This window comes from Argiope bruennichi, chromosome 11 (genome assembly GCF_947563725.1).
Source record: "Argiope bruennichi chromosome 11, qqArgBrue1.1, whole genome shotgun sequence".
Lineage (NCBI taxonomy): Eukaryota > Metazoa > Arthropoda > Arachnida > Araneae > Araneidae > Argiope > Argiope bruennichi.
In genome coordinates this window covers 90,928,019-90,955,110 of record NC_079161.1, presented here as the reverse complement: position 1 = coordinate 90,955,110, position 27,092 = coordinate 90,928,019, and the positions used below count along the sequence as shown (strand labels likewise).

The following is a 27,092-nucleotide window of genomic DNA, read 5'->3' as shown; positions in this document are numbered from 1 at the left end:
CACCATGTGTATCATCCGTGATTCACATCCTATTATCAAATAGATATTCTCTTCTATTTAACAATTGAGAGATCGTAAAGAAAGAAGCATCTTATTAGGTAGCGATCCGAATCACAGGCATGATTCATGGCAGCGAACGGGTTAATGGACTCAAAACGATGGCCAAGCAGCAGCAGCAGTTTAAGCCGTGGAAATAAGAAAAAGTCACATGATGCCATATAAAATTTATTTGAAGCTTTTGGAACTATATTTGCTGCATGTTTATAAGTCCACGCACAATAATCGCAGGATTACAAAGGGCATTCATTATCCTGGAGAAAACCCCCAAACATTTTTTGTTATATTTCGCTTCGGTTTTGACAAATTGCTTCTGGAAGAAGGAGCAAAATACTCAAATAATAATCTTTATTGATTGCCTGGCCAGTTGGTTGGAATTCATAATGCAGGATACCACGACAATCAAAGAAAGCAATTATTTTGATTTTTGTTCAACTTGAGATGGTTTCTCTCCCACTGAGGGATACCTCGTCATTGAAGATGAGAAGTTTCCGGCATGTTGGTTGGTTTTTGGAAAAAGGTGGCGGTCGGCTCCTGCCATCGATGACGGACGTACTTACTAAGGGAAGGATTGTACCGTAGCCGGTGATGGCCCTTAGGATTGAACCACAGTGTTGCTGTTGCGGCAGTCCGGTTATTCATACCTTTTCCGTGTGTCTTTGGGCAGGTCGGAGTAGCCGGAGTAGGTTCACATGGTTTTTTTCAATCACCACTCATTTGATTTCTAAGCTGTTTCTATATCAAAAATGTATTTCCTGACTTCATCATTCTTAATAATGTATTTTGGAAAGGAATGTCTCGATAAAACTTGAAAACGTACAACTCCTCCCGTAGGGGTGGGTTCTGTCATGATAATGGGGTACTCAGCCCCACATCCTTAATGTACCCACCAAAGCAGCAAAAGCTACTATCAAATCGTCAGCCTCTATCCCCATATTTGAAGTATCTCCATATTATTGCATATCAAGAGGGGCCAATAAGTATTTCTTGAATTAATGAAAGAATTAATTCCTCACGAAATATCTCTATCCACATTTTGATACAATCTCCCTAGTAGCCGGATACAGAGTACTTAGACTGGAAACCTCAAAAAAGAAGAACTTTCATGAACGATACCTGCTGGTGAATTTCTGAGTAGAGTAAAATTCACATGCAAATCGGCACAGCCGGCATGCTAATTCTCGAAATGCTGGATATGACTAACATAATTCATTTCTATAACAACCGATTCATGGGGAGGGAAGTGCAGCTTCTGTGAGTCAAAAGACTGGAGCACCAGGAGGTAGAAGACTGTCTTAGCTCCTTCGCCTGCAGATTTTAGCTGGGCATAGTGGAATGGCCTTCACGCCTTGGGTGACCCTACCAGGAGCAAGCTCCCGACGTACTTCACCCATTCCGCCCAGGGACACCCTCCCGCCACGATGAGGCAATCTGTAGGACTTGGGAGGGCCACCTTAAATGTCTTTTCTTTTCTCAGGGTGAAAAAGTTTACCCTCTTTGCCCGAAATGCTGCCAACATCAGGCCTCTGCTGAACATATTCTAGACTGCTTAGGACTACTTTGGGGAGAAACTTATTCTTCTCCCTTTCTCGTTTTTGACTTTCTTCTTGTCAACAGATTTTTGGATTTGGTCTGACTAAGTCAGACCATGGAGATTAGCAACAAGAACAACAATTTATATAACAATTCTTAGAGCTGAGCTGAAATCCAGATTTGCTGTACCAGGTACAAGTTGATATTGATGACCCGAATGTATCAGATAATATCAAGTAACAGATTCTTTTCTTGTCGGAATGAAATCGGATACTCGGTTTTGTGCTTGAACAGAAACTGGTAGCTGATATTGATAAGAATGTGATTTCGCTTCCTCGAAAGAGGTGATTACCGGTGGACATAGTTTTAACAGTGAAGGACGGGTGGATGGAAAGAGGAACTTATAACCGGCTACTCTGACCAACCAGAAGACACACGGAAAAATCTGAATGACCTGACCGCCACAACAGCAACACTGGTGGGAGCTGTCGTTGAGTCCTAAGGGCCATCCCCGGCCACGGTACAACACTTCCCTTGAGAAGTGCGCCCCGTCATCGATGGGAGGCAATCAACCCCCCCCCCCCCTCCTTTTCTGTACCCATCAGGATGGCGAGAACCAATCAACAAACCGGAAGTTTCTCATTCTCATTTATGAGGTGCCCCTAGTGGTATGGTTGGCAAGAGGAAAGAAAAGCTTTGTCGATGTAGTTAGTATAGGGAGAAGGTGGATGTGTTTCAATGTTATGTGCACCATTATATAGGGTAGAGATCTGCAAATGATGAAGTTTAAATACGTCAAATAAAAAGAAAGACCATCACGCATGCTAACAACGTCACCGAGATTTAACTGTAAATTAGGCTATATAAACCATATTTTTTAACAGATTGACACAATATTGCCTGATCGAAAACAAGCGAGGTCGAAGAGATAACCAACTGGTATCAATTGAATCCAAAAACTGATACTTAATACCCCATGTTCTTAATATGTATCAGTTTCGTGTACTTGATATTTTTGCCTAACCGATACAAAGTATCAGGTGTGTACTGTTATCACCTAACCTTAATTCTTCAGAGTTTATCATCGAATCCTTTTATGTAAATTAACTATAATCTTCTAATATGTTAAAAATAAATTATTCCAACTGATTGTAGAGTTATTTCGGCTCATCACACCTTCCATAAGTCCTATTGTGAGGAATTAGATTGTCATATTTTGAGGTTTTAGTTCAGTTAAATCAACGTCCCATTTTAAAGCAACACTAGGACTATTTTGGGAGGGATCTAGAACCATGGTCAAATGACGAGGACGGCACCTGAGCTGAGCTGGAATTTACAGTAAATAGCAGCATATAATGGGCAAATAAGTAGTAAACAATCGTAACAGCACAAAATGCTCTGAGGGAGAGGGAGAGCTTCTAGGAGAGAGATTTCACTCAAATATTCAGGTCTCTTGAACGTTTGCTACTTTCCATTGATTACTCGCTTGAGCTGACTCGATTGACAACTCATTGTTGACACTATGATTGACTCAATATTGACTGATTACTCAACACACGACTGAAGGCAGCTCAAACTCCCATTATTTTTAATTTTCGAGACAGAAAAGAGAAAGTTCTACAAGGACCAGCATTAATCACATCCCAATGAACCTGTCGTCAAAATTCCTCTCGATTCTGAAATCTTTGTTTTCTCTTCAAATTTATCGCCAAATGATCGCCGACTTCGGGTTCATTAATCTGAGTCCGTTAGAGCTATCTGTAAAATTGTCTTCCTTAACAGAAGACCCACTACGTTGAAAAGTAACATTACAAATTCGTAACAGTATATCGTGCAAGTTTCAAAAAGTGAATAGATACTGACCTTTCTAGTGATTCTAAACAAATATTCAAAATAATGTATAGGTTTGATTCAGCATAAAAGGTAAAGTGAACTAAAATTTAACATTTAAAATAATTAGTACAACTTAAAAATTAACATCTCAACGTCATTTACTAGTCCGAAAATTTTTTTTCATTTAAATGGTTACTTTCTCATCAATTAACATTGTAATCATCATCCTCCAGTTACTAGAAATATCTGAAAGTAAAACCTTATATCCCCGTTATCAATAAATGGACCGATTTCATCACTTTGCAAATATGGCTATTAGAATGTTCTGTGCAGATATTGTTTAAAATAGTTCTTCCATTAATTGTGATAAGATGCTGTCTTCGAATAAGGTTCATTAGGCTAAATCAATCCTATTATTGAAGTTAACGTGCATTAGAACTTTGAAGATAGTTTGTAATAGTTTATTTTCATCAATTTAACTTATATTAATTAAAATGTTTCTTTATTATTTTTCCATGAGTACGTTTAAAAGCTGATGAAAATGGTGTTTTCGGATGTATTTATAGACGAAGCAGATTGCAAAGCTCATGGCTGTGAATATGCCAATGTCAAAAGCGGTCCAGCATGCTTCATGAAGAAAGATAAATTTGGCTACAAAGTTATTAAAGTTAATACTGTACTTGCCAATAATTCAGAGAACGCATTCTTGAGCAGCAAATCTGCTACAACTCCTTATGGACCTAGTATGCCTTTGGTCAAGTTTGAAGTCATATACATCACTGAAAATATTGTAAGAATAAAGGTAAGCTTATTTTTATAATGAAATGTGTTTTTCATTTTTGTTCTGTTTTGTTTGTTTGTTATTGTTACGAATTATAGCGTCTTGGGAATAGGTGGCGCTGCGTGTATTCACTTTCATTTGTATATAACACATAATCTTTCTTATACAGTCAGCCACAAAATAACTTGATCACCGGTATAGTTCCAGAGGTTTACATGATTCAAGAAATGACGATAACGATAAAACGTATCGATTTTTTATTGATACGAATCGATTTGTCTATCACCATTATATCGATTCTTTTGTCGTCATCGATTTCATTTTCTCCAAACGATTGACGATTGCAACGAAACAATTTCCAACTGAAAAATGAATAGTTTTTGTCATTTCTATACATGGTGAAAAAAGTTGTTTCCATTTGCTTTGGAACCTTTTTTTAAATTTTTTTTATCCAAATTTGAATTTGAAAAAATGTAAAAATGCTTCAAGATTATAATAAATTTAAAATTTCTCCAAGATTGACAAAATTTAAATATACCCCTTTTTTATACCATGTATGGAAACATTTTTTCAAATTCAAACTTGGTAACAAATTTTTTAAAGGCAAAAACTTTTTTCGAGATGCACGGAAATGGCAAAAATTGAAATTGTTTCGTTGCAATCGTCAATCGTTTGGGGGAAATAGAAGCGATGACAACAGAAGAATCGATTCAATGACGATAGACGAATCTTTTCGTATCGATAAAAAATCAATCCGTATTATCGTATCGCCATTTCTCCAATCATGGAAAATTCTGGAACAGTACCGGTGCTCAAGATATTTTGTGGTCGACTGTACATTGCTCACTTTTGTAAATATCTCGAGCAATAAACATGTGTAGTTTTTTCTTAACAAGGAATAACATGACGTGCAAGCCAGCTGCAGGGTGTGAGCCCACTATAGTAATATTAATACCTCATTTCTAAATCACACGAGGGCTGTTTTAGATCGAACTCTGTATGATCATAGGATGAGGATTACAACTGAGGTACCAAACCCTCTCTAACTTTACAACATAAAAAAATAATTTGTAAAAAGAAACAATATAAAAATATACAATCATTATAATAAGTATAGTTGTTTTAATTATACATATATTACGCTAAAAGAGTTATATACATGTATTATGAGAATATTATGCATTTTTTAGTTAATTTTTTCAATTCCATCTAGATTTCAGACAGTAACAATCAACGATATGAAGTTCCCGTGCAGCATGAATTCCCTCTGCTAAAGGAGAAGATACCTATAAACAAAGAAAAACTGGCATACGAAGTGGAGTATGAAAAATCCTCCTCCGATCACGCTAATTTTTCTTTCTTAATCAGACGTAAGGCAGATAACGCGATCATGTAAGTATCGTTGCAAAATATTAGCTGTAAATGAGTGTCTCTTAAACTGAACTGCTTAATAATTATCAGGACAGATATAACAATATATCATTCCACTGTGTATTTTATTGGTAAATTTCTAAATATTTATTGTTCGTTTCATTCATTTCAGATAAGCACTTTTCGATTATTGTACTTTAGTGAAGGGTGAAACGCAGAAAGATGAGCGCTTGTTACTCCTTCTAATTTCGCGAATAATCTGCTAAATGTAAACTTCCCTCTTTTCAACTTTCATTTCACCAATTTTTTTCAACTTATAGAAGCACTGTGTATTGGAACTAATTTGAGGTAGCCATTAAGGTAGCTGACTACGTTCGAAGCAATATTTTTGAAAAATTGGATTTTTTAAAAACTATTTATGGTTTTTAGATGTATTGTCAATTATAAACACTATATATACAAAAACATTATTTGGAAATATAATATATTTTGAGAAATAGGAAAATTTGTAGTAAATTTTAATGAAATTTAACCTAAACGGTTAACACTCTACACAGAATTGTAATGCAGCTATCCTATTTTTCTTTGTACACAAGTTATAGAATATAATGATGAATGAAATGAACCAATCTAAGAAACATTTTGAGATCCAAAGAAATTATGGGTAAAAATGTACGTATATATACGTTTTTTCCATAAATTTACAACTTAATTTTTCTAAAAACACCTATAAATGAAAAAGTATTTCACCAACAATAAAACTTTTGGTCTATTTCATTGCCCACAATATTTAAAACACACGCTGAAATTTTTATGTAAATACCTCTATTAGTTTTTGAGATATTATGTTAACGGTGAATAATTTTTATAAAAATTAAATTTTAAGAAAATTGAAATTAAAGAAATATTTTAGCTAAAAAATTGTTTAAAATTATCCCGGATGATAGATCAGACCTTCCTTTTCCTAGAAAATACTATTTTGGAAAGAGGAAAGCCTGAACTATAAGAAATAATAATAAAAGAAGAATTCGCCAACGTGGGCGAAAACCAGTGTTTTTAACGTAGTCGGATACCTTAAAATAATCTAAAATAGTGATATTCAGAGCTCTGTAATTTGGTCGGTTTTAGTCGCAGAAGTGCAGAACTATTTATGTCAGCTATTGGATTACAACTGGATTGGGCATTCTATGTGACATGATATTGTCTACAGATGTTTCCAAATTCTTCAAGGTTAAAACTACTCTTGCTCTAGACACTTTTATTCCAATGCCATCTAATGCTTTAATTTTGAATACTAATATCCTTAATCTATGAAGTTTGGTGTTAAAAAAAATACGCTTCATCCAGAGTTTCACCTATTTTTCTTCAAAAAGAAAAAGCTCAATACAAGGCATTCGCTTTTCCAACAACCTCTTTTCTAATATTCTATGTCACGCGAACAGAATTTTTTCACTATTGAAGCGCCATCTACATTTAATCAATCGCATTACATAATATTTAATATTTCGAGCTTGTAGTCAGTATTACAACCTTAATAATTCTAATTTTCAGCTACATTTGCTGATCATTCCAGCGCATTTTAGAATCTTGCATTTTATTTAATCAATAATATTAAGTTATACAAGATACATATATTGATTATCATCCATTTTCGGATTTCTCTTTCTTTTCTTTTTTATAAAATAGACTTTTTAGATATGATTTTTTTTAACCGTCTTTTCTTCTTTTCTAAATTGGAATTCGTAATCCAATTGTTTAATCTTAATTATCAGCATTCATTGTTAGAGATAATAATAAAATAAATGCATTTTTTTTTCCAGTTCCAACTCGTTAGATTTTTCGCAGCTGTTATAAATATATCTTCAAAGGTTTCAGACCGACTTGTGAGAAATTTTCATTAAAATTTCTCGGTAAAAATTATCAGAAAAAAATATTATTGTAATTCTATAACCGTTTCTAAAATTGCAATTGACAAAAAGTATTTACTGCAAAGGAATTCTCAAATTCTTTTTTGGAGTAAACTTATTCTTTTTCTTTATTTATATCCATTAAATATAGTTTTTATATTTACAAATACAAATCCAATTAAATATAGTTTTTGTATTTAAAAATCCAAATCCAATTAAATATAGTTTTTGCATTTACAAATACAAATCCAATTAAATATAGTTTTTGTATTTAAAAATCCAAATCCAATTAAATATAGTTTTTGCATTTACAAATACAAATCCAATTAAATATAGTTTTTGTATTTAAAAATCCAAATCCAATTAAATATAGTTTTTGCATTTACAAATACAAATCCAATTAAATATAGTTTTTGTATTTAAAAATCCAAATCCAATTAAATATAGTTTTTGCATTTACAAATACAAATCCAATTAAATATAGTTTTTGTATTTAAAAATCCAAATCCAATTAAATATAGTTTTTGCATTTACAAATACAAATCCAATTAAATATAGTTTTTGTATTTAAAAATCCAAATCCAATTAAATATAGTTTTTGCATTTACAAATACAAATCCAATTAAATATAATTTTTGTATTTAAAAATCCAAATCCAATTAAATATAGTTTTTGCATTTACAAATACAAATCCAATTAAATATAGTTTTTGTATTTACAAATATTTACTTCTCACTTATTACAGGCATTTCATGACTTGTTTCATGTTTTTGGAGATGGAATTTCTCTATCGTTTTTCACTAATTTGCAGATATGCTAGTCCTCTGAAATTTTGAATTGATTTGTATTACAGTTGACAAAACAATATTTTAGTATTTTTCAGAGGATAATTATTATTTCATTGATTTTAATTAAATTTTTATTCCAAAGATACACGCCATCTTCTAGTGGGTTTGCCTTTAACATTCCGTATTACCACAAATGAATTAAGACATTATTAAGAAGCAAAATATCAAAAATGATGAAAATGAAAGTTTATAAACATATTTTAATCAGCATACTAGAAAAAGAAGAAAAAAACAAATGTTCATAACAAAAGAGCATCAAAATTTGAGACGCTAACAATAATATAAAGAAAGAAGGCATTCTAAATTTCCCATGAAATAAGATATATATACTTATAAAACTCTAATTTGTGTGAAACAGAAATTGATCTTATTACTTATTGTTGAATGGCAACAATCAAATGTAAACAAAGCATTATACAATTTGTTGATTGCTTCATTGAACGTTTTTGCACCTGCATTTAATTCGATACTTCGCTTAACAGTTGGACCTGCAAAATATTATTATAAATCCTCATTTGTTGGTTTACTACCGTGTCATTCGCTTTAGTCAGAGGAAATATGTACTGGTTTTCACATATTCCAAAAGTATTATCTCACAGAAATGGTTTCTTCATCAGTTTAAAATTCAAAAAATTACTTTTCTCGTGATATCAGTTTGATTTCCGTACAAGTTTTATTTTTGTTTTTAATATTTTCTTTTAAATTACATTGCTTTTATTCTGATATTATGATATGATGAAATTCAAACTGTCGAATCACTTTGCCAGTTTAAAAGTAAGATTTAAAAATTGCCTCTTTTAGACATGACTTCTGAAGTAGGATTTTCAATTCCACTTTTATTCGTAAATTATATAATTTTTAACTTTTACCCCAATAATTTATAGTCGATACATTAAATTAAATTCATGTCTCGTCAATCATATAAATAGCACATTGATATTTTTATAAATACATTCCTTATTAATCGTTTCATTGCCTAAAAGATCAACAATCTAGGCGAACAAGCTGGTCACCAAAAGCGGTTAGTTTTTGAATATTTTTAAAATTTAAAATAAATAGTAAATTTAGTTAGAGTTCTCATTTATCTACAGTATTTTCTATCTGTGAATCATGCTTTTGAAATTTTGAGTATTTTGGTTTTTTTAAAAATTATTCACTGTTTTATAATGCACAAATAAAAATTTGTATTAAAAGGTTTTTTTTCGCTTATATTTCTCATTAATGCATTGTAAATTTCTAGAGAAAAATAATTCCCTGTAGAAATTTTTAAAATTGGCAGACTGTAATTTTTATTCATGATTTTTTTAATGGTTATAAACAAGTCTTTTTTGAAACCATTCTGACTGAAAGGATTATTAAGATTTCTATTAAAGGCCATCATTGCAGAGATTTAAAATTTTGAGGAAGCACATTTAAAAAATACCACATATTATGTTTTGGTTGATGAATAGAACTTTGTAAATGACTTGCTTTCTCACTTAACTGTACTTTTCATGAAATTTCAAAAATTGAATAAATCAATAAAAATAAATAAAACAGAAATATTATCCCCCACAATTTATTGAGCTCCATAAGTTGTGATTTACAAAGTTTATGCTCTAGATTTTTAAACCTGAAATTTCTTTTATAGCTGGGATACGAAAATTGGAGGGTTGATCTTGAGCGACAAGTACCTCCAAATATCGAGTTACCTGCCGTCGAAGAACATTTATGGCCTCGGTGAACATGTCCATCCAAGTCTTAGGCATGATATGGAATATAGGACATGGCCCATGTTTGCGCGTGATCGATTTCCGGAAGGGGTGCGTATTTCTTATAGTCATGCTTAATAAGGCCTCACAGCTTTTTATTTGCTTTATTGATATGGAATGATATCAATGATTTTTGCTTTATTGATATCAGTTGGAATTTAAACGGATTTTGCCCAAAATAACTAATTGCGATCTATAATTTCATTTAAAAACCAATATTCCATTTAATCTATCAAGTTCATTCTGACTTCGACTTTTAGCAGTATGAGATGCGCGAGGATAGAACCTGAGACCTTGTGGTTCGCAGTCCAGTAACTAAACCAGGATACAAAAGCGTACGCTCGTGTAGCGTAGTTGTTAACTGGCTTATATGCTATTCACCACAGACTTGTATGCAAAGATCGACAAATATAATTTCATTTAGTTTTTTTTTATTTTAGACTCTAATACTGGAAATTTTATAACGAAATTCATTACTAATCATTACTGATTTTTCTTTTGAAGAATTGGTAACTTTTTTTTTGTATAACTTGTGTCCATTGAAACGTAAATGAGTCATTAAACATGGTTGATGCTTTGATAGTTGAAAAAATTGTAGAAAATGAAATAAAATTAGCAATTTCATTCTATTTTAAATGGTATAATAAATATTCTTCAAAAATAAACTTTGTTTGTCAGATAAAATCGTATCGGCCTTAAGGTAAGTTTGTATAATTTTGAATGTAAATTGCGATTAATCTGTTTTTGTTCGTTTTCACAATAATTTTTGTAGTAAATAGAGATTAAAAGTTTATTTGTATCACAAGGACCCTGATCTATAATTGATCTGTGGTGGTAACTTCATAAGCCAGTTAACAACGTCCGGACATAGGGATTGTTTTTGTCTAGTGGTCATGTTACGCGGCTAGGAACCCCAACGTTGCGAGTTCGGTCCACAACAACTCAACCACGACAGATCCTTGACTATACTAGGACAATTAAGGCTTTCTAGTAACATTAGATTATCAGCAAATAAGCAAATATTCTTGGAAATATAAAGCAGAAATCGAGCTTTATTTTGGGATAGCCATTATACAATGATATAAAATGCGTAACTTGAAAATAAGTATAGTCCTCTGAAATTTTTCAAAGGAAAAGTTTCAAAAATGTCCATTTACGTGGTGAAATAAGAATAACTTTTTTAAGTGGAATGCTCACTTTCACCTCACAATTTCACTACTATTTCAAAAGTTACTCCTCAACATCAAATTTTATTATTTGAAGCTATCTGGTTTCAAAATTATGACTAAATAAAATTTTTACGTTCTAATGTTGAAATAAAGTTATGAATTTCATATCAAGAAAAATAATATAATTATAATACTATATTATTCTTTAAAATATACATTAAAGAAATAAATGGCAAAAAAAGTAAGTAAAAATGCAGGAAAATTCTGAAGACAATTTATTTTTCATCACTTGTAAGCTAAATAGTGTTATTGTCTAGTGACATTTTTTGTCATTAACTTTCACTTTTACATTTTTCGCAATTTTTCAAATAGGAATTGCTTGACTTTTGATTATACTTTAGTAAATATATAACATATAATATTAATTTATATATATATATATATATACAAAAGTATTAGAATCAAGTTAATAGGAAAAACAAAAATCAAATAAAAATTAAACCAAAAAAATTATTAAAAAATATTAAAAAAGAATCCGGCCTGAAGACTTTTTCAAGGGTCACCCTCAGGCAGGGATTCAAATAAAGGGATTTTTTCTGTGAGGACATACAGACATTAAGTCTAATAATGATTCCTCGTGACCCGAAAATCCCCCGAAATTATGCTCAAGAGATATACCATTTTAACAGAAAGGAAATACAAAATAACAAATTAGAAAAAACCACAAAGTAAAAATACAATAAAAACAATAACAATAAAAACAAAAACAGCATTAAAATTAAAATTAAAATTAAAAACGAAAAGGCCAGAACATACCATCCAACAGTGAATGAAACTTTAAACAATCGATTGTGATTTCCTGTTTTTGAAAGTTAACGGTAAATTATGTAAACAGAGGTAGGCACCCAGCGCCATCTATTGAGTGATCCAATATGCAAGTAAATTTCTATTTTTATTTAAGCCAAAAGATTAATCCCAAACCATACCTTGTTTAATTAAAAAATTGACATTACAGTAATTTCTAGGAAAATCATTTTTAATTAAATTTTTAAGGAGGATATTTGATGCTTCAATATAAGAATTTTTATTATTGCAAACCCTTTTGATCCTGTTAACTTGTGAGAAAATTAGATTTTTGAAAATTTTAGAGTTTAGATTGGAATGGTAGTTACATAGTTTTGTTATTTTAAAGTTGAAATCATCCCTTTTATCGTATATACCAACTATTGTTTTATCATTAGCAATTTCGATTTTTAAATCCAGAAAGGTAGCCTCAAGTTGATTTATATTTGTATCTTTTAGAATTAAATCTTTTGGATAGCAATTAGTAATAATATTAGTATTGTCGAAGTTAATCAAAAGTAGGTCATCAATATATCTCCACCCGTTTATTAAATTATATTTAATTATTTTTTTCTCATAGTAATGCAGGAAAATATTAGCTAAAGCACTTGAGAAAGCTGTCCCCATTGGAATGCCCTTGACTTGTTTATAAAAATTAATACCATTAAACACGTAATTTTCAGTAATATTAAAATTACATAACTCAAGCCAGTTATTTTTAGGAATGATATTTTCATTTAAATATTCGTCATATATAAAAGTGCAGACCTTTATTAATTTTTCATGATTTAGATTTCATGATTTTTCATGATTTTTAGATTGGTTACTTTATATATATATATATATATATATATATATATATATATATATATATATATATATATATATATATATATATATATATATATATATATATAAATTATACAAGGTATTAAGAAAAATATAGCATTTTTGCTTTAATATTCTTATTAATTTTATAATGAATTTTCCATACTTTACTTCTCTATTCATAATACATTCTAAGAGCTATGCTCAAATGACTCAAATTCAAACTGTTGAATTTCTTATATATTTAAAACTTATGTGAACTGAATAATGCACTTATTTTACATTTTGAGTGACGATGAATGAAAAGAAAATGCAATTATAAATTGAACTCTGTTTCTTTGTAGGGATACACCAATTTGTATGGCGTTCATCCTTTCTACACATGTTTGGAGAACAGTTCGAACAGCCATGGAGTTCTTTTTCTGAACAGCAATGCTATGGGTAATCCGATTTATTATCAATTTTAATTTCTCACATGTGAAGTATGTAATTATTTATGGCATATGATGCACGGTAAATACATTTACAGATGTGGTGTTATTGCCTGAGCCTGGTATTACTTTCCGAACAACTGGTGGAATAATTGACATGTTTTTCTTTGTTGGAACTCAACCGGAAACTGTTGTGAATCTCTACACTTCAGTAAATATCTTTTTATATTGATTTAACATATATTCCAAACTGATTTCTTTTTCTTTTAAATTGTTAATAAGTTCGTATTTCTTTATTTATTTTAGGAATTAGTAAAATCTTGAAATGAAAAAAGAGTATGATGATATGTATTATAATATGGCATTTATGTCAACCTTAACAGAATAAAAATTATAGAATGAAGATAGTTCTCACGTTAGCATTTAAGAACTGGGGAGTGAAGGCATGGCATGGCTAATAGGGATGACGAATATTTTCAGAGCGGTTATTACGTAACGAATATCAAAAAGTCACAAATACAAGTGATCAATACTTTTCAAAGAGGGGTGTGATTCAAATTCTTGATACGATCTTACTGATGATATTTCGATTACAGGTTTTGGATCACGATAGAGAGTAACAATCGATACGATATCACTGAAATTTGCCGGAGAGGTGACTTCACTGGAAAATAACAATCGATACGCTCTGTCCAATGGAAGCTCTCGAAAGAAATCTGTGATTGGATTGAAAAGTGAACGGACCCGTTATTGGAATTATCGTATTGTATCATTGAATTGCATATCACTGAAATTTATCGGAGCGGTGATTTCACCGGAAAGTGCGAAGCCACCGCTCCACTTTACGGGAGTGACCGATATTCGTATTTGATGATGCACTATTCCATACAGATCATTTTTAATTACTCGTGACATGATTGACTTTGATTACATGTATTCTGCTTACTGCTGGCGCCATCTATTGGTAGAATATAGAACTAAAGTAAACATTTTAAAGAAATGACATATTTTTAACTCATCTTTTCCAGAAAATGGTTCACTCTAATAAATAAATTAAATAAATAGTTTTGAGAAAAAAATAAAGTTTAAGAAGTAAGCTGAAACAGATAAATTAATTCAATCACACGTTACTTAAATTAGTAAATTAATTATTAATTGCAATTAATAAATTTTATATTTAATATTAAGTAATAATTTTTAATTAATAATATGATTGAAATAACAGATATTTGGAACGCATATTTAAAAATAACAATAGCAATATTATTTGTTATTCAAAAATCGTGGATTATGCATCTCTAATGGCTAAGGACGGCAAATGAAAAAAACAAAAATGATGACGAGTTCTATATTATAATTAGGCTCTCAACAATTATAATTCAAAAACTGGTAGATCGTTATGCGCTATAACAAATAACCACTGTAGCTACTGGAAGTTATCTTCCCATTTAAATGAAAAAGTGAACCAGTTTCAACTGAACATCCTTTGGGAAAGAAACAAAATCCGATATACAAAAGCTAATTCAAACTTGTACTTCAGATGCAGTCTAACTAATTGTTAGAAGATTGCTTATTACTGAGTACCAGAAGCCATTAACCTTCGAGGACTTGTCTAGATATTAAATAATTGTCAACAAATTTGTTTGTCTACAAAATCTCTTTCTGAAGTTGTAGTTTTTAGCAGATCTTATTTCTGCGTGAAAAGCGTTAGAAAAGAAATTGAAATTGTTATTTAAAATTTGTAACATCTGACTTATTCTCTCTAGACGAATCAGGTTAAGTAATCAGATTAATTACTTTTACGTTTCTCTTATGGCTAAAATATTTCACATGATTAAAAAATACATCCTTAAAACAATTCTTCTTCTAAAATATTTTACAGTATGTAATCAGTATTTCCATTTCCATAAACAAGTGAAGATTGTGACAACTTTATGCGACGGTCTCTTTCATCATCTTACTCTTTCCGTGAGTTTGACAAGTCAGGCCGTCACGAGCTTTAAAGGATTAATTGTGCAGTGACGAGCTATACTCGCCATTCGATTAAAATTATCTGTAGTATGTTTAAATATGCATAAAATAGACAAATTTCGAAAAACTTATCAAGGTTATTTCAGTCCTAACAATTTATATTATGCAGTAACCGACTCAAATTAAATAATGGTTTATAGCTAAACTTTCAGAATTAAATTGAAATGCAAATGGAATGGATACTATTATGCAATCACGAACCAAATTCAAATTGCTTATTACAAATTTTAGTTATTATCATAAAATATTATATAAAAAGAATAGCCAACACAATTCGCAAATTTTCTTATTACAAATTTCAATTATTTTTATATAGAAAAAGAATAGCCAACACAATTCTATTTAAATTGACTTCTTTCATGTGCAGAAAGATGGAATTTCACAATAAAAATTCTAATTAATTCTTGATTTTTTTAAAAAGTTTCTCAGTGAAGTCAATATTTTTAAAATCTAATTATCAGTAGTAAACTTATTTAGTTAAATCTCGAATCAAATATGTGGCGCCATCTATTAATGCATATGAAAGAACACATTTCAATAGTCCAATATAATTATAGTAATGTTTTCTACTTCGGTAGTTATAAAAGAATATTTTTAAAAAGTGTGATTCACGATTTTTTTCTACCTTTCAGCTGATTGGAAAACCCATGTTACCTCCATATTGGTCTCTCGGATTCCAACTATCCCGGTATGGTTACAATTCACTCAATAATGTTAAATCGGTAGTAGAAGAAACAAGAAAGGCTGGAATACCTCAGGTAAAGTGAAATCTTAATGGAATTTTCTTTGATTTTACATTCTACGTATAACATTTTCTATCGTCAAGCGCTTTTATTCTGAAATTCAAAGTGCTATTTTATAGTGCAAATGAAACACAACAGTATTATACTAATGAATATTATTGCCTTATATATTTTTGCCCCGGATGGTCTGAGGCGCTCCAATCATGGGAAAATGTTTTCGACTTTTGATTAGTTTTAAGGACAGAAATGAAGGCAAAGATAAGTTTCTCCATTCATTTATTTCCAACAATAAAAGTTTCACTTACTTTCTCGTATAAGTAGTATAGAGAAAGTATAGTAATAGTTAAAAAATTCGAACTAGAGATTTTAACGAATGTTTCAGATCTTCCTGAGTTAAAAAAACACATTTTCGTCTATCTGTCTGTTTGTCTGTGATAAAGATAACTCAAAAATGCTTTGAATTAGAAGGATTAAATTTTATATATAGTCTTAACACCAAATGTGTTGGTTTCTATCAAATTTTGAGCGAAATCCGTTTAGAGATCTGTTTGTATGACTGTTCGAATATAAGTTAACATCATAAATACGAAACGAAGAGGGCTAAATGGATAAAATTCGCACATACAATTCATATCTATAGTGATATTCAAATCAATCAAATTTCGACATATCAAATTTTGAACCAAATTCAATGAGAGATTGACCGTCTGTCGGTCTATAGATTCAAAAGTAAGTAAACGCGATAATTCAAAAACAAAATGACTTAAATATTTCAAATTTGGTGTGAGAATATATGACTATATGTGCAGTTTTGCGTCAAAATTTTGTGTTTTTCGAAAAACGTGTCAACAGAACAAATTCGATTTTCGGAGACTATTAACTGCGTGTCATTAATTAATCGCCAAAAAACTTTGCCAAATATAACATGATAAATCCAGTAAAAATGCTAAATCATCGCCATAGGTTAACTATTGCACTCCACTTTTATGGAAGACGTTTTCTAGCATGACAAGTTTATTAGAGTGTACGCGAGAAAGTTTTAGGGTAACCACTACTTCTGCTTAAACAGGATGCTCATTTTCTGAATATCAACCACATCGACATAATAGAGGATTAAACCGAAATAGTATTACAATGTACAATTTTTCGAATATATGTATATTGTTCATTAAAGATTATTATGAATATATAGTATGGTGGTAACTTCATAAGCCAGATAACAACCTCCGGAAAGGAGTGTACACTTCCGTCCAGTGGGTTTATTACTCGGCTATGAACCCTAACGTAGCGAGTTCAGATCTCAAACTTGCCCATTGGTGACCCTGGTTCTGAACAATCGCATTCTCCGTTCAGCTGTCGTGGCTCCATCTACCGGCAGCAACCGCTCACACACGCTCGCCATAACGCCTGGCGCGATAATCACGTTCGTCGCTCGCCATAACTGGCGCGATAAACTCCACCGACTCACTGGTGAGGGAGTATTCTGATGGTAACTTCATAAGCCAGATAACAATCTCAACTTGCACAATAGTATACGTTATACGTTAAAAGTGTACTGTGTTACGAATTTTAAGAAATTCGAAATTGCAACATTTTCGGAAAGAATTTAGAGAGGTATGAAAACTAGAAAGAATTCTACACATGCTGCTATTTTGATATTTAAATATCGTTTTAGCTCATTGTTTTTATACTATCCATACACTTATTTAGAGTAATGAAAATGTCATATTTTTCATATGCAGGATGTTCAGTTTCTGGATATCGACCATATGGAGAATAACAGAGATTTCACCTGGAATAAAAACGAATTTGCTGGTTTACAGGAGTACATGCATAAAACGAGAGAAGAGTATGGACTGAAATGGATAATTATTTTGGTAAGAATGGACTTTGATTTGTATTGTTGGTTAAACGTTTTTCTTTGAAATTGTACAGGACCTTTTCCCCAAGGACCTTATAATTTTAGACCTTGGTGAGATGGCGAAGCACCTGAGAGTCCACGAGGGTTGTTCGAAAATTAAAAGCAAACAAACAATGAATCGTTCACATTCATTCACAACATTTTTATTGATAAATGTATGCTACATATTATTTGCTTATATATGCTTCGTTTCACAATTTGATGGCTTCATTGTACAAGCATTTGCTATAAGAAGTAAGAATACCTGTAAATCGGAGTCACAGAATTCTGTCTCCAAATCCGCATGTTAAATTCACTTGATAAAGAGTTTGTCTTAGGCACTCCCAGTATTCTTTCATGCAGTTCTCTTATTATGAGACACCGATTTGTTTAGAATGCTTTCTAAGTTCTTTGAAGAAGTTCACAAATGGTTTACCGGTATTGTTTTCATTGACTACTACATACAACATACTAAATATTTCCAACTTACCTGCCAATAGAAAATTAATGACACCGTTTCAATCCATTTTGTCTATTTGTAATTTTTCCTTAAAAGAAAATGATTTCTTTTACAAAATTCGATGCTAGTTAAGGTTTTGCATTTAAAAATAAAAGAGCGCACAAGAGATATTCAGAGATTCTGATTTCGCACGGACCTCAAGATATCCCACAAACTTCGGAGAAACAGCAGGCAACATCATGAGAGAAACTAATGTCCTTAACGAGCGCATTAAACATTTTTCTCCTTTTCTGGCTATATGCTTTATAATACATAAGTTAGTCACAAAAAAAAATTACGATAAAAGTAAAAAAGACCATTAAATAACATCTAACAGAGAAAATGTAAATGAGATCTTAGAAGGATGCCTTGAATCACACGCTTATTTTTGGCCAAAAGGAATCAACGTGTCCAGCGTATCAAGTTAATTTTAGTATTAAACATATTTTCACAATTAAACACAAATGCTCTAATTTTAATCCTCATCATTTCCACTTCTTTAATTCATCGTAATAACTGAAAGAACTGAAAGATATTATTGTTGTTTCTAATGGCACTTGCCATGGACAAGCATGCTGTCGAAGACAGCCGATTTAAGCCTCAAGGGGAGCGCTTCTTGTTTCAATAATAGCGCCATCTAGGGCAAGAGTACGACTTAGCTACACACACGTCACAACCGTTTTTACGGGGTGGACTTCATTTACGCGTTTCATTCACTCAACCACAGATCGTCATTTAGACCTGAATCCGAGAACGATCACCCCTGATCCAAGTACCCCCAGTGGTATTACTCTCGACATGGAGGACTTTGTGACCATGACAGATTTAACGCGCATTAGCCACCAAGCACGCGGGGAACCTTCGGCCGGCAGGGTTCGAACTCGCAACCTAAGGGACGCGAATCCGACGCTCTACCAACCAGGCTATCCCGGCCACGAACGATATTATAAAAGAAAGATACTACCCAAATATTTTAAATTTTTTTAAAAACCATTGGGTTTTAAAAAAGTTTTTCCCAGTTCTTTTATGTCTATCATCATTTGAAATCATTTTTTCACATTTTATTTATACTTGAAGTCAATGATTTATTATTTGTTCTTAACATTTGAAAATTTTATGCAGTCATTGCTGTTTCGTCCTGTTTTTAAGAAAATTTTTATCTCGATTTTCTTGCTTGTGTTTTTTAAATTTTCTTTTTACATTTTGCTTTTCACCTTACCTTACCTTTTGCAATGTGGCCAAGAATTTTGGCTCCTGCACCATAAAAACCCACTAAACCTATGAACCAATCTAGAAGTATACCAAAATATTACATATCGATGTAATTGCCGTATCGAGTGAGACAGGCAGAACCAACTTATTCATCCCTGCATGTTACACATCATGTCCTTGCTTGTTCCTCATTTAGCCACTCCTTGAATGATGTCCTTGCTCCTGACAAATACTCCTTCACTTATGGTGCATCCACCATGTCATTGACAGCCAAATCTGGGCTGCATGGGTAATGGAGCCATTCCTCAACTCGGCGATTCAGATGAATCTGGAATATGATGATAACATGGAACATATTGATTCTCTGTTCTATTAAAAAGTACATCACCATTTCATGCTGTCTACTCGTTATAAATTCACTATGAACTTTTATGATTAATCGAAAGATTTCGTCAGCAATTTTATTTGAAAGAGTTCGATTAAATCTTTTTTGTTCATAATGATTGCATTGTCAAAAGATATATCGTTTGCTTTTCTATATTTTTGAATATTATTTTCAAATGAAGCATTAAATGAATTATGCTACAGGATCCTGCCATTGAAGCTGCACAGAATTACAGCGCATTTGAATCGGGAATTAAAAGCAACGTTTTTATCAAAAGATCCCATTTATGGAAACCAGAAATGTTCCCAGAGCAAGTTAGGAACTACAACATCACTTTTGGCAAGGTGAGTTGAAATAATTCTGTCCTAAGCTATAGAGTCGTTTTGCTACTCCAATGCATATAAATTTTAAAAAAAGACATAATATTTAATAAAATTCTTTAACTCAGAAGACAAAAGTATAATCATATTTCAAAAACATGATGCAAAGTGAAATTCGTTAAAAAAAAAAAAATGACAAATTTTCAGGAAACAGAACAGCAAAGATGGAGTTAATAACGTGTGTTTTATTTTAGGATCCAATCTGTATCTTGCAAAAAGTGAAAGGACGTGAAGTCAAACACAATCTGTCATTTCACAATCACAACACAAATGAATGCTATTACGGGAGATATCTATTATTTCATTAAGCATTGTTTCGAGCTTTTTTCTTCATTTCCTTTTTTACTGCCTTTCAAAATGAAATTGTTAGGGTATATTATGTTTTAAATAAACCTTAACTGTCTAACCATATATTGGAAGACACGTTCATTTATTTACATCTTGTGATTGTGATGCAACATTAATAACTTCATTAGTTTTGAAGTCATTAACTGAACATGACCTCATTAATTTTGTTTTTGTATCGCACTTGAGACCTCAATTTTTTCGCTTTTAGGGTTATTAGAAAAGGATAAAGTAGGTTGTCACATTTGGCAACTTATCGTCAACAAAAAGTTACAACTTCGTGTGAATGCCCGGCATGTACTCGATTCTCCTGTCTGGCTAATAAAGGGTAGGCTCCTAAGAAGTATCGCCTGAATAAGCACAGAGAAGATAAAGCAAAGCATCGAGGGGTGATATTAAAAGTTATATAATTATTTTTTTTTTTAATTTTCAATTTTTTTTAGCTGGCAAAAAAGTTTTGGAGCTTGATTTTGAGATGAAAAACTTTTTTTGCCAACAAAACATCCTATTGTAAGCTGTTTTCTTAAAGTGACTATTGCCCAATACAATAGCCACGTGATCATTTCAAACCAATTTAAGCAAAATTTTCGATAAAAAAAAATCTTTCTGGGCCTTAGGAAAAAGTTTTGAAGCTTAACCGATTTTGAGATGGGGGGAAAAAAAGCATTAGTTTTTCTAAATATCGACTTTTGAGTATTCTGATAATTACATGATTGTTTCAAACCTGTTTAAACTGATTAATGACTTAAATTAATTGAGATAAGCAGTGACATAAATAAATAGTTATGTTCTCACATTGTAACTTGAAATTTGCGATAGCAGATTTCAATTTTATTTATTTATTAAATGTCTGCTTAGATTCAATTTATTTGTTGCAGGTTTGGCCAAACTCGTATGTGGCCTTTCCAAACTTTTTCGACGAAACAGCAAAATCCTGGTGGATTATGAATATAGTGGAATATCACAAAGAATTGCCTTTCGAAGGATTGTGGATCGTATGTAATTTATTGCTTAACAGTTAGAATTATCCAACATTAGCAAGGTTTGAATGAAATGAATGAATGAAAATATTTGCTTGTAGAAATTCCTTCTAATACTTTGATTTAATTTTTCTTTAGGTTTGTAAAGTTAGAATTTCATTAAGGAGGAGTCATTATTATATCGTTTTCAGTATTTAATTATGAGTCAATCTTTAATAAAATTAAATTCTGATTATGTATCAGTGGCTCCACATGGTAGTTAGTTTCAGAACTATCAATTCAAAAATTAAAAAATAAATAAAAATTGAAGTTTTAAAGAAATGAGCTGCTTATTTCTTACAATAAGAAAAGGGTGTTTTGTGTGTAATTTATTGTTCAATAGTTAAAATTATCCTATATAAGTTAGGTTTAAAAATATCATATATATGAAAACGTTTGCTAATAGAAATTCTTTCTAATATATTAATTCGACTTTTTATAATGTTTGTAAAGTTAGAATTTTATCAATGAGGAAGCATTATTACATCGTTTTTCACATCCATTTCATTTAATTATGAGTAAATCCTTAATAAAATTAAATTTTGGTTCTGTCTCAGTGGCTCCATATGGTAGTGAGTTTGAGGAACAAACGATCCGAAGATTCAAAACTATACAAAAATTAAAATTTAGAAAATGAACTGCTTATTTCTTACAACAAGAAAGGGGTGTTTTTGAACCAGATTTTTTATTCAATTTTGAATAAAATCTTCGTGTATTAAAATATCTTTCATGGTCTATTTCAAGAAAAAAACGAGAAAATATATAATCAATCAACATATTACTGAGACCTATTTTAATTAAATTAATGTGGAACAGCATTTAAAGGAAATGTGAAATAAAAATATTTAGATTAAAAAAATATTAGAAAAATACTTTAAGTTGCTTCATAACACATAATCGTTTTTTTGCTATCATATTATACCATTTCATATATGGTACCCCTTCGGCGCTTATGCTATTTAATATATTCCAAAATGGCTTTAGTTTATTTACATTTCATCTCATTTCGCTTGTTTTGAAACTCGTCCATTGTGAAAACAATAGTGAAATTTTTGGAACACGTTCTTTGATTAATTGTTTTTAATTATTTTTGAACCGATGTCGATTAAATATTTAAATTTTTTGCTGATTTTATTATAATGCAATTTAATATTGACTGACAAGATTCATGATTGATTAAATTATTCTTCAAATTTTAATAATGCGAGTCATTTTGATTTGATTTGATGAAGGGCTTTTCAGAAAAGTTATTGATTATTGAATTTCTATTGATATAAAAGTAATAAAACATAATAAAGCGCAAAGTAAAATTAAATATTTACAGTAGACTCCCGATTATCCGCGCCTGCCGCACTAAGTTTTTTTTTTTTTTCCAATCAAAGAGAAAATGCTTCCAAAGCAAGAAGCAAACACAAATGACTGATTTCTTCAAAAAGGTGTCGTTTTACAGTTATGCTTTCGTAATTACATAATACATTACAGTATTAAAACAGTATATATGTATTAATTTTTCTGTGTATCTTTGACGCCTCTCGTAAGTACAAAGCACTTTTCTGTTTTCATTACAAAATGCATTCTAGGTTCGTTTTGAGTGATATACTAAAATATTAAGCGTTAGTTAAACATTTCCTGCTGTTTATTTTACGTTTTATTGTACATAAAATGATTTTTCAAAGTTGGAATGACTGATTTCTCCTTTGCTATACCCGTTTTTAGCTTTTTTCGGTTTATCCGCGATTTTTGTTATCCGCGGCGGCCGCGCCACCCAATTCCGCGGATAATCGGGAGTGTACTGTATATATAAAATTTGTATTGTCGAGAGGTTGAGAAGAAATTTTGTAAATAAACTGAACTTAAAAGCAGTCTCTTCATTTTGAATCACTGCAGCCTTAATTCCTTTGTGTAAATTAACTCATCTTTTATTTTTATTTTATTTATTCATTTATTTTACTAGGACATGAACGAGCCTTCAAATTTCGGAACAAATGAAGACAGACCTTTTTATTGTCCAAAGACTGGAGATTGCTGGAGTCTTAAATGTCCAAATAGTCCTTATGATGACCCTCCTTACAATCCCTGTAAGATCATTTTTTTTTTTTTTCATATTTCAATATTTCTTCTAAAAATTGTTACATGGTCCCTGTTACGATTCGGGCCTCTACTTTCGTTTTATAATCAGTTTATTTTTGCATAACACAAGGCTTTCATGAGGCAATTTACATTTGGCTGATAGAAATTGATCAGAGTATTTACAAATGAAATAGGCTGAAATGGATCTAATGATTCATACATCAGCAAGAGGTTTCCTGTAAAAATTCCTTTTCTTAAAATAAACATGTCATTCTACTTAAATCAAAACTTCATTGACGGATTCCAAGTTTGAATAAGATGCAACACAATCTTTAAAATGAAACAAACAGAAAATATAAAATTTAGTAGGAGTTAATGCTGGAATGTCTTCTGGCAAATTGCCAAAAAAAGCTTGCTTCAAATTGTAGTAGAGGTAAGCAATAAAAAATACAGAATGGTACGGCGATTTTTGCAAATATAAATTTGTTATTATACTATTTTTGCTAGATAACAAAATTTCTACTAGTTTCTTGTTGATTCTATAATAAAAAATAGAACACTTTTTTAGCGATACGCAGCAACTTAAGCTGAAAGCCAACTTAAGAATTTGCATAAATTAATAATCTTCAAAGTAGTGATTAAATTTGCTAAAATTTAATGATAAAATAAATGCTTGGGAATTTGATGATTTTGTGAAATTATTAAAATGCAGATTATTGTGAGAAAACCCGTAAAAGACCAAAGCTTTCAACAACAGAGTTTAAATATTTTAAATAATTACATGGCTTAGGAATTAGTTTGAACTCTTAGAGATTCCATTAAATGAAATTTCTATTCTTGCCAAATGCTGTAACATCTTCTTTAGGTTAATATTCTTTTTTTTTTTTTTTGTCTTGTACAATGAAACATTGCTATCGTAAGAAATTCTACCGCGAGATTTTGATGAATTTCCACATATTTGATTTTTCTAAGTATGAAAAATATATTTTTGTGATTATATTCGTCTGTCAATCCCACAGTGAACGTAATAAATCAATACTCTACAAATTAGGAGCATCAATTTTGGTCTGGGACCTTATGCTTTGAAATTATAAATTTCTCTCAAATGTCGGACGAAATTCAACAGCTAGGAATATGTTTATTCATTTGTCTATGTCTATGCAAACTAGATAACTCATAAACACAAATAGCCATATAGATGAAATTAATTATGTGGTTTTTATCTTTAGATTTATAGATATTTATCAAATTTTGGACCCGCTCTGTCCAATGATTTCTTGTCTATCGATTTATAAAATCAGGAATATAATGTGATAATTCGAAAATGTAATGATTTGGATAAATGAAATTCACATCCGGGTCACCACAATTTTGCTTGCTTTCTAGAAAACTAACCGTTTTCTTAAGCTTCTGGCTATAGCTTGCAGAGCATCTTAAATTCTTGCAACTAAAATAATACTCCAAGCAATTTAGAATTCCATCGGCTTGTTTATTCTTTCAACATAACAGCGTATCTTACAAACATTGCCAGATTCCAGAAGGTTTACAATTGATCATCAGCTATTATACAAAAAATAAACAAATATGTTTATCAAAGAAAAAAAATCGTTTGCTTTTACTTTTTAATAATATTTTAACAAAATAAAAATAGTGGCAGTTATAAAATGTCTGAAAAGGAATCGTCTGCTAAATGTGCAATATAGAAAAACGATTGAAGATCTGTTTGCGTTCACATTAATTACTCTATGCGACATTTCACGTGCAGTATGCTTGAGATAGTTTATCTTTTATTGTGAAATATTGACTGCCTGCAGCTATTTATGTGTATTCAACAACAATAAGCACTTTTTGCATGTAGCGATCTAAATCTTCTGGAAATTATTTCTTGTAACTTCGCATTATTTAAATATGTTTATCGTTTCCTTGGCATGCAACAGTTAAAGAACTAAATGTATGCACATAGATTAGGATATGGTCGTGATGCGGTATAACACACAAATGTAATATTTGTGATCTAGATAATTTACATAGCGCGATTATTACTTCCTCAAAAATAATTATTTAGCTTCTTTCTGAGTTATATTCAATTCAGTCATTATTTACAATAAATTCCAGCTATAATTAATTATATCCTAATTATCAATTCATTATTAACCTAACTATCAGCTTCATTATTAACCTAATTGATTTGAATAATGCTATTTTGTTTAAGTATACATGAAATCTTGGGTAGAAATTGCCGCTGATTAATTGTGTTCAAAACCGTTTGTGGCTCTTTGATAGAAGGAAATATTTCTTATAAGTGACAAAAAAAGATTTTTAGCGGATTGCGAGGATAGAACCTGGGACCTTGTGGTTAGCAGTCCAATAACTAAACCATTATACCAAATTGATCGTTCGGGTAAAAGAGTTGTTAAATGGATTATATGCTATTCACCACAGATTAAACTTCAGTTAAAAGATTCTAGTGTAGATTATAGAAATAAGTTTTTAAAATTATTATCATAAAAATATATTTTATATTTTTAAATATAATTTCGTAATTATATTAGTAAAAGAAAGTGGAAGTGAGAGACTGTCCAAAATGACATTATGCATGGAGAGTGTCCATGACAACGGAACCCTCAACTATCGGCATTATGACGTGCACAGCTTGTATGGATGGAGTCAGACACAACCCACTTTGGCGTAAGTGTCCTTTTTTTTTTTAATTATTACTCTACTTTGTTCTGCATAAGAAAAATGATATTGTATATGAGCCGTTTATTTTGAAAATGGGGCAAGTCTATTTTTTTGTTATATTTAAAGGTTTGCATTTCAATAAATTTAAAAATATTGGTAAGTATTAATAGATATATTTTTTGTATTTTGTGGCACCAGATAATGTAAGTTTGTAATCCAATAGTGTTTACAGTGCTGACTAAAAAAATGAGAGTTTTATTATTACTAAATGGGCTTGCCTCACTTTCAAAATGAATGAATTATTGTAAACGTTCATTTAATTGGGAAATATATCAGTTACATCAGTCTGTTTTTTTAATAATAAAAACAAAATACTATTCAAAAATTTACAATTATTTATTCATTGGATAAAAAGTGAAACAAAACAAAGAATATTCTTGCGGAAAATATAACATAACAAAAAACAATCCAGTT

The 27,092-nt window shown here is 30.9% G+C and overlaps 1 protein-coding gene across 2 annotated transcripts in view; it reads left to right on the top strand.

Moving 5' to 3' along the window:
- The window catches only part of LOC129957073 (maltase-glucoamylase-like), a 77,434-nt gene that overhangs the window by 25,213 nt on the left and 25,129 nt on the right, over positions 1–27,092 (top strand). For both annotated transcript variants that reach the window (XM_056069210.1, XM_056069209.1), the window contains 11 exons: positions 3,990–4,225; positions 5,418–5,596; positions 9,961–10,132; positions 13,266–13,362; positions 13,451–13,563; positions 16,016–16,141; positions 17,869–18,003; positions 20,326–20,466; positions 21,726–21,842; positions 23,821–23,944; positions 26,489–26,624. In XM_056069210.1, coding sequence (XP_055925185.1) covers positions 3,990–4,225; positions 5,418–5,596; positions 9,961–10,132; positions 13,266–13,362; positions 13,451–13,563; positions 16,016–16,141; positions 17,869–18,003; positions 20,326–20,466; positions 21,726–21,842; positions 23,821–23,944; positions 26,489–26,624 — 1,576 coding nt within the window. The remainder of the gene's footprint in view (positions 1–3,989; positions 4,226–5,417; positions 5,597–9,960; positions 10,133–13,265; positions 13,363–13,450; positions 13,564–16,015; positions 16,142–17,868; positions 18,004–20,325; positions 20,467–21,725; positions 21,843–23,820; positions 23,945–26,488; positions 26,625–27,092) is intronic.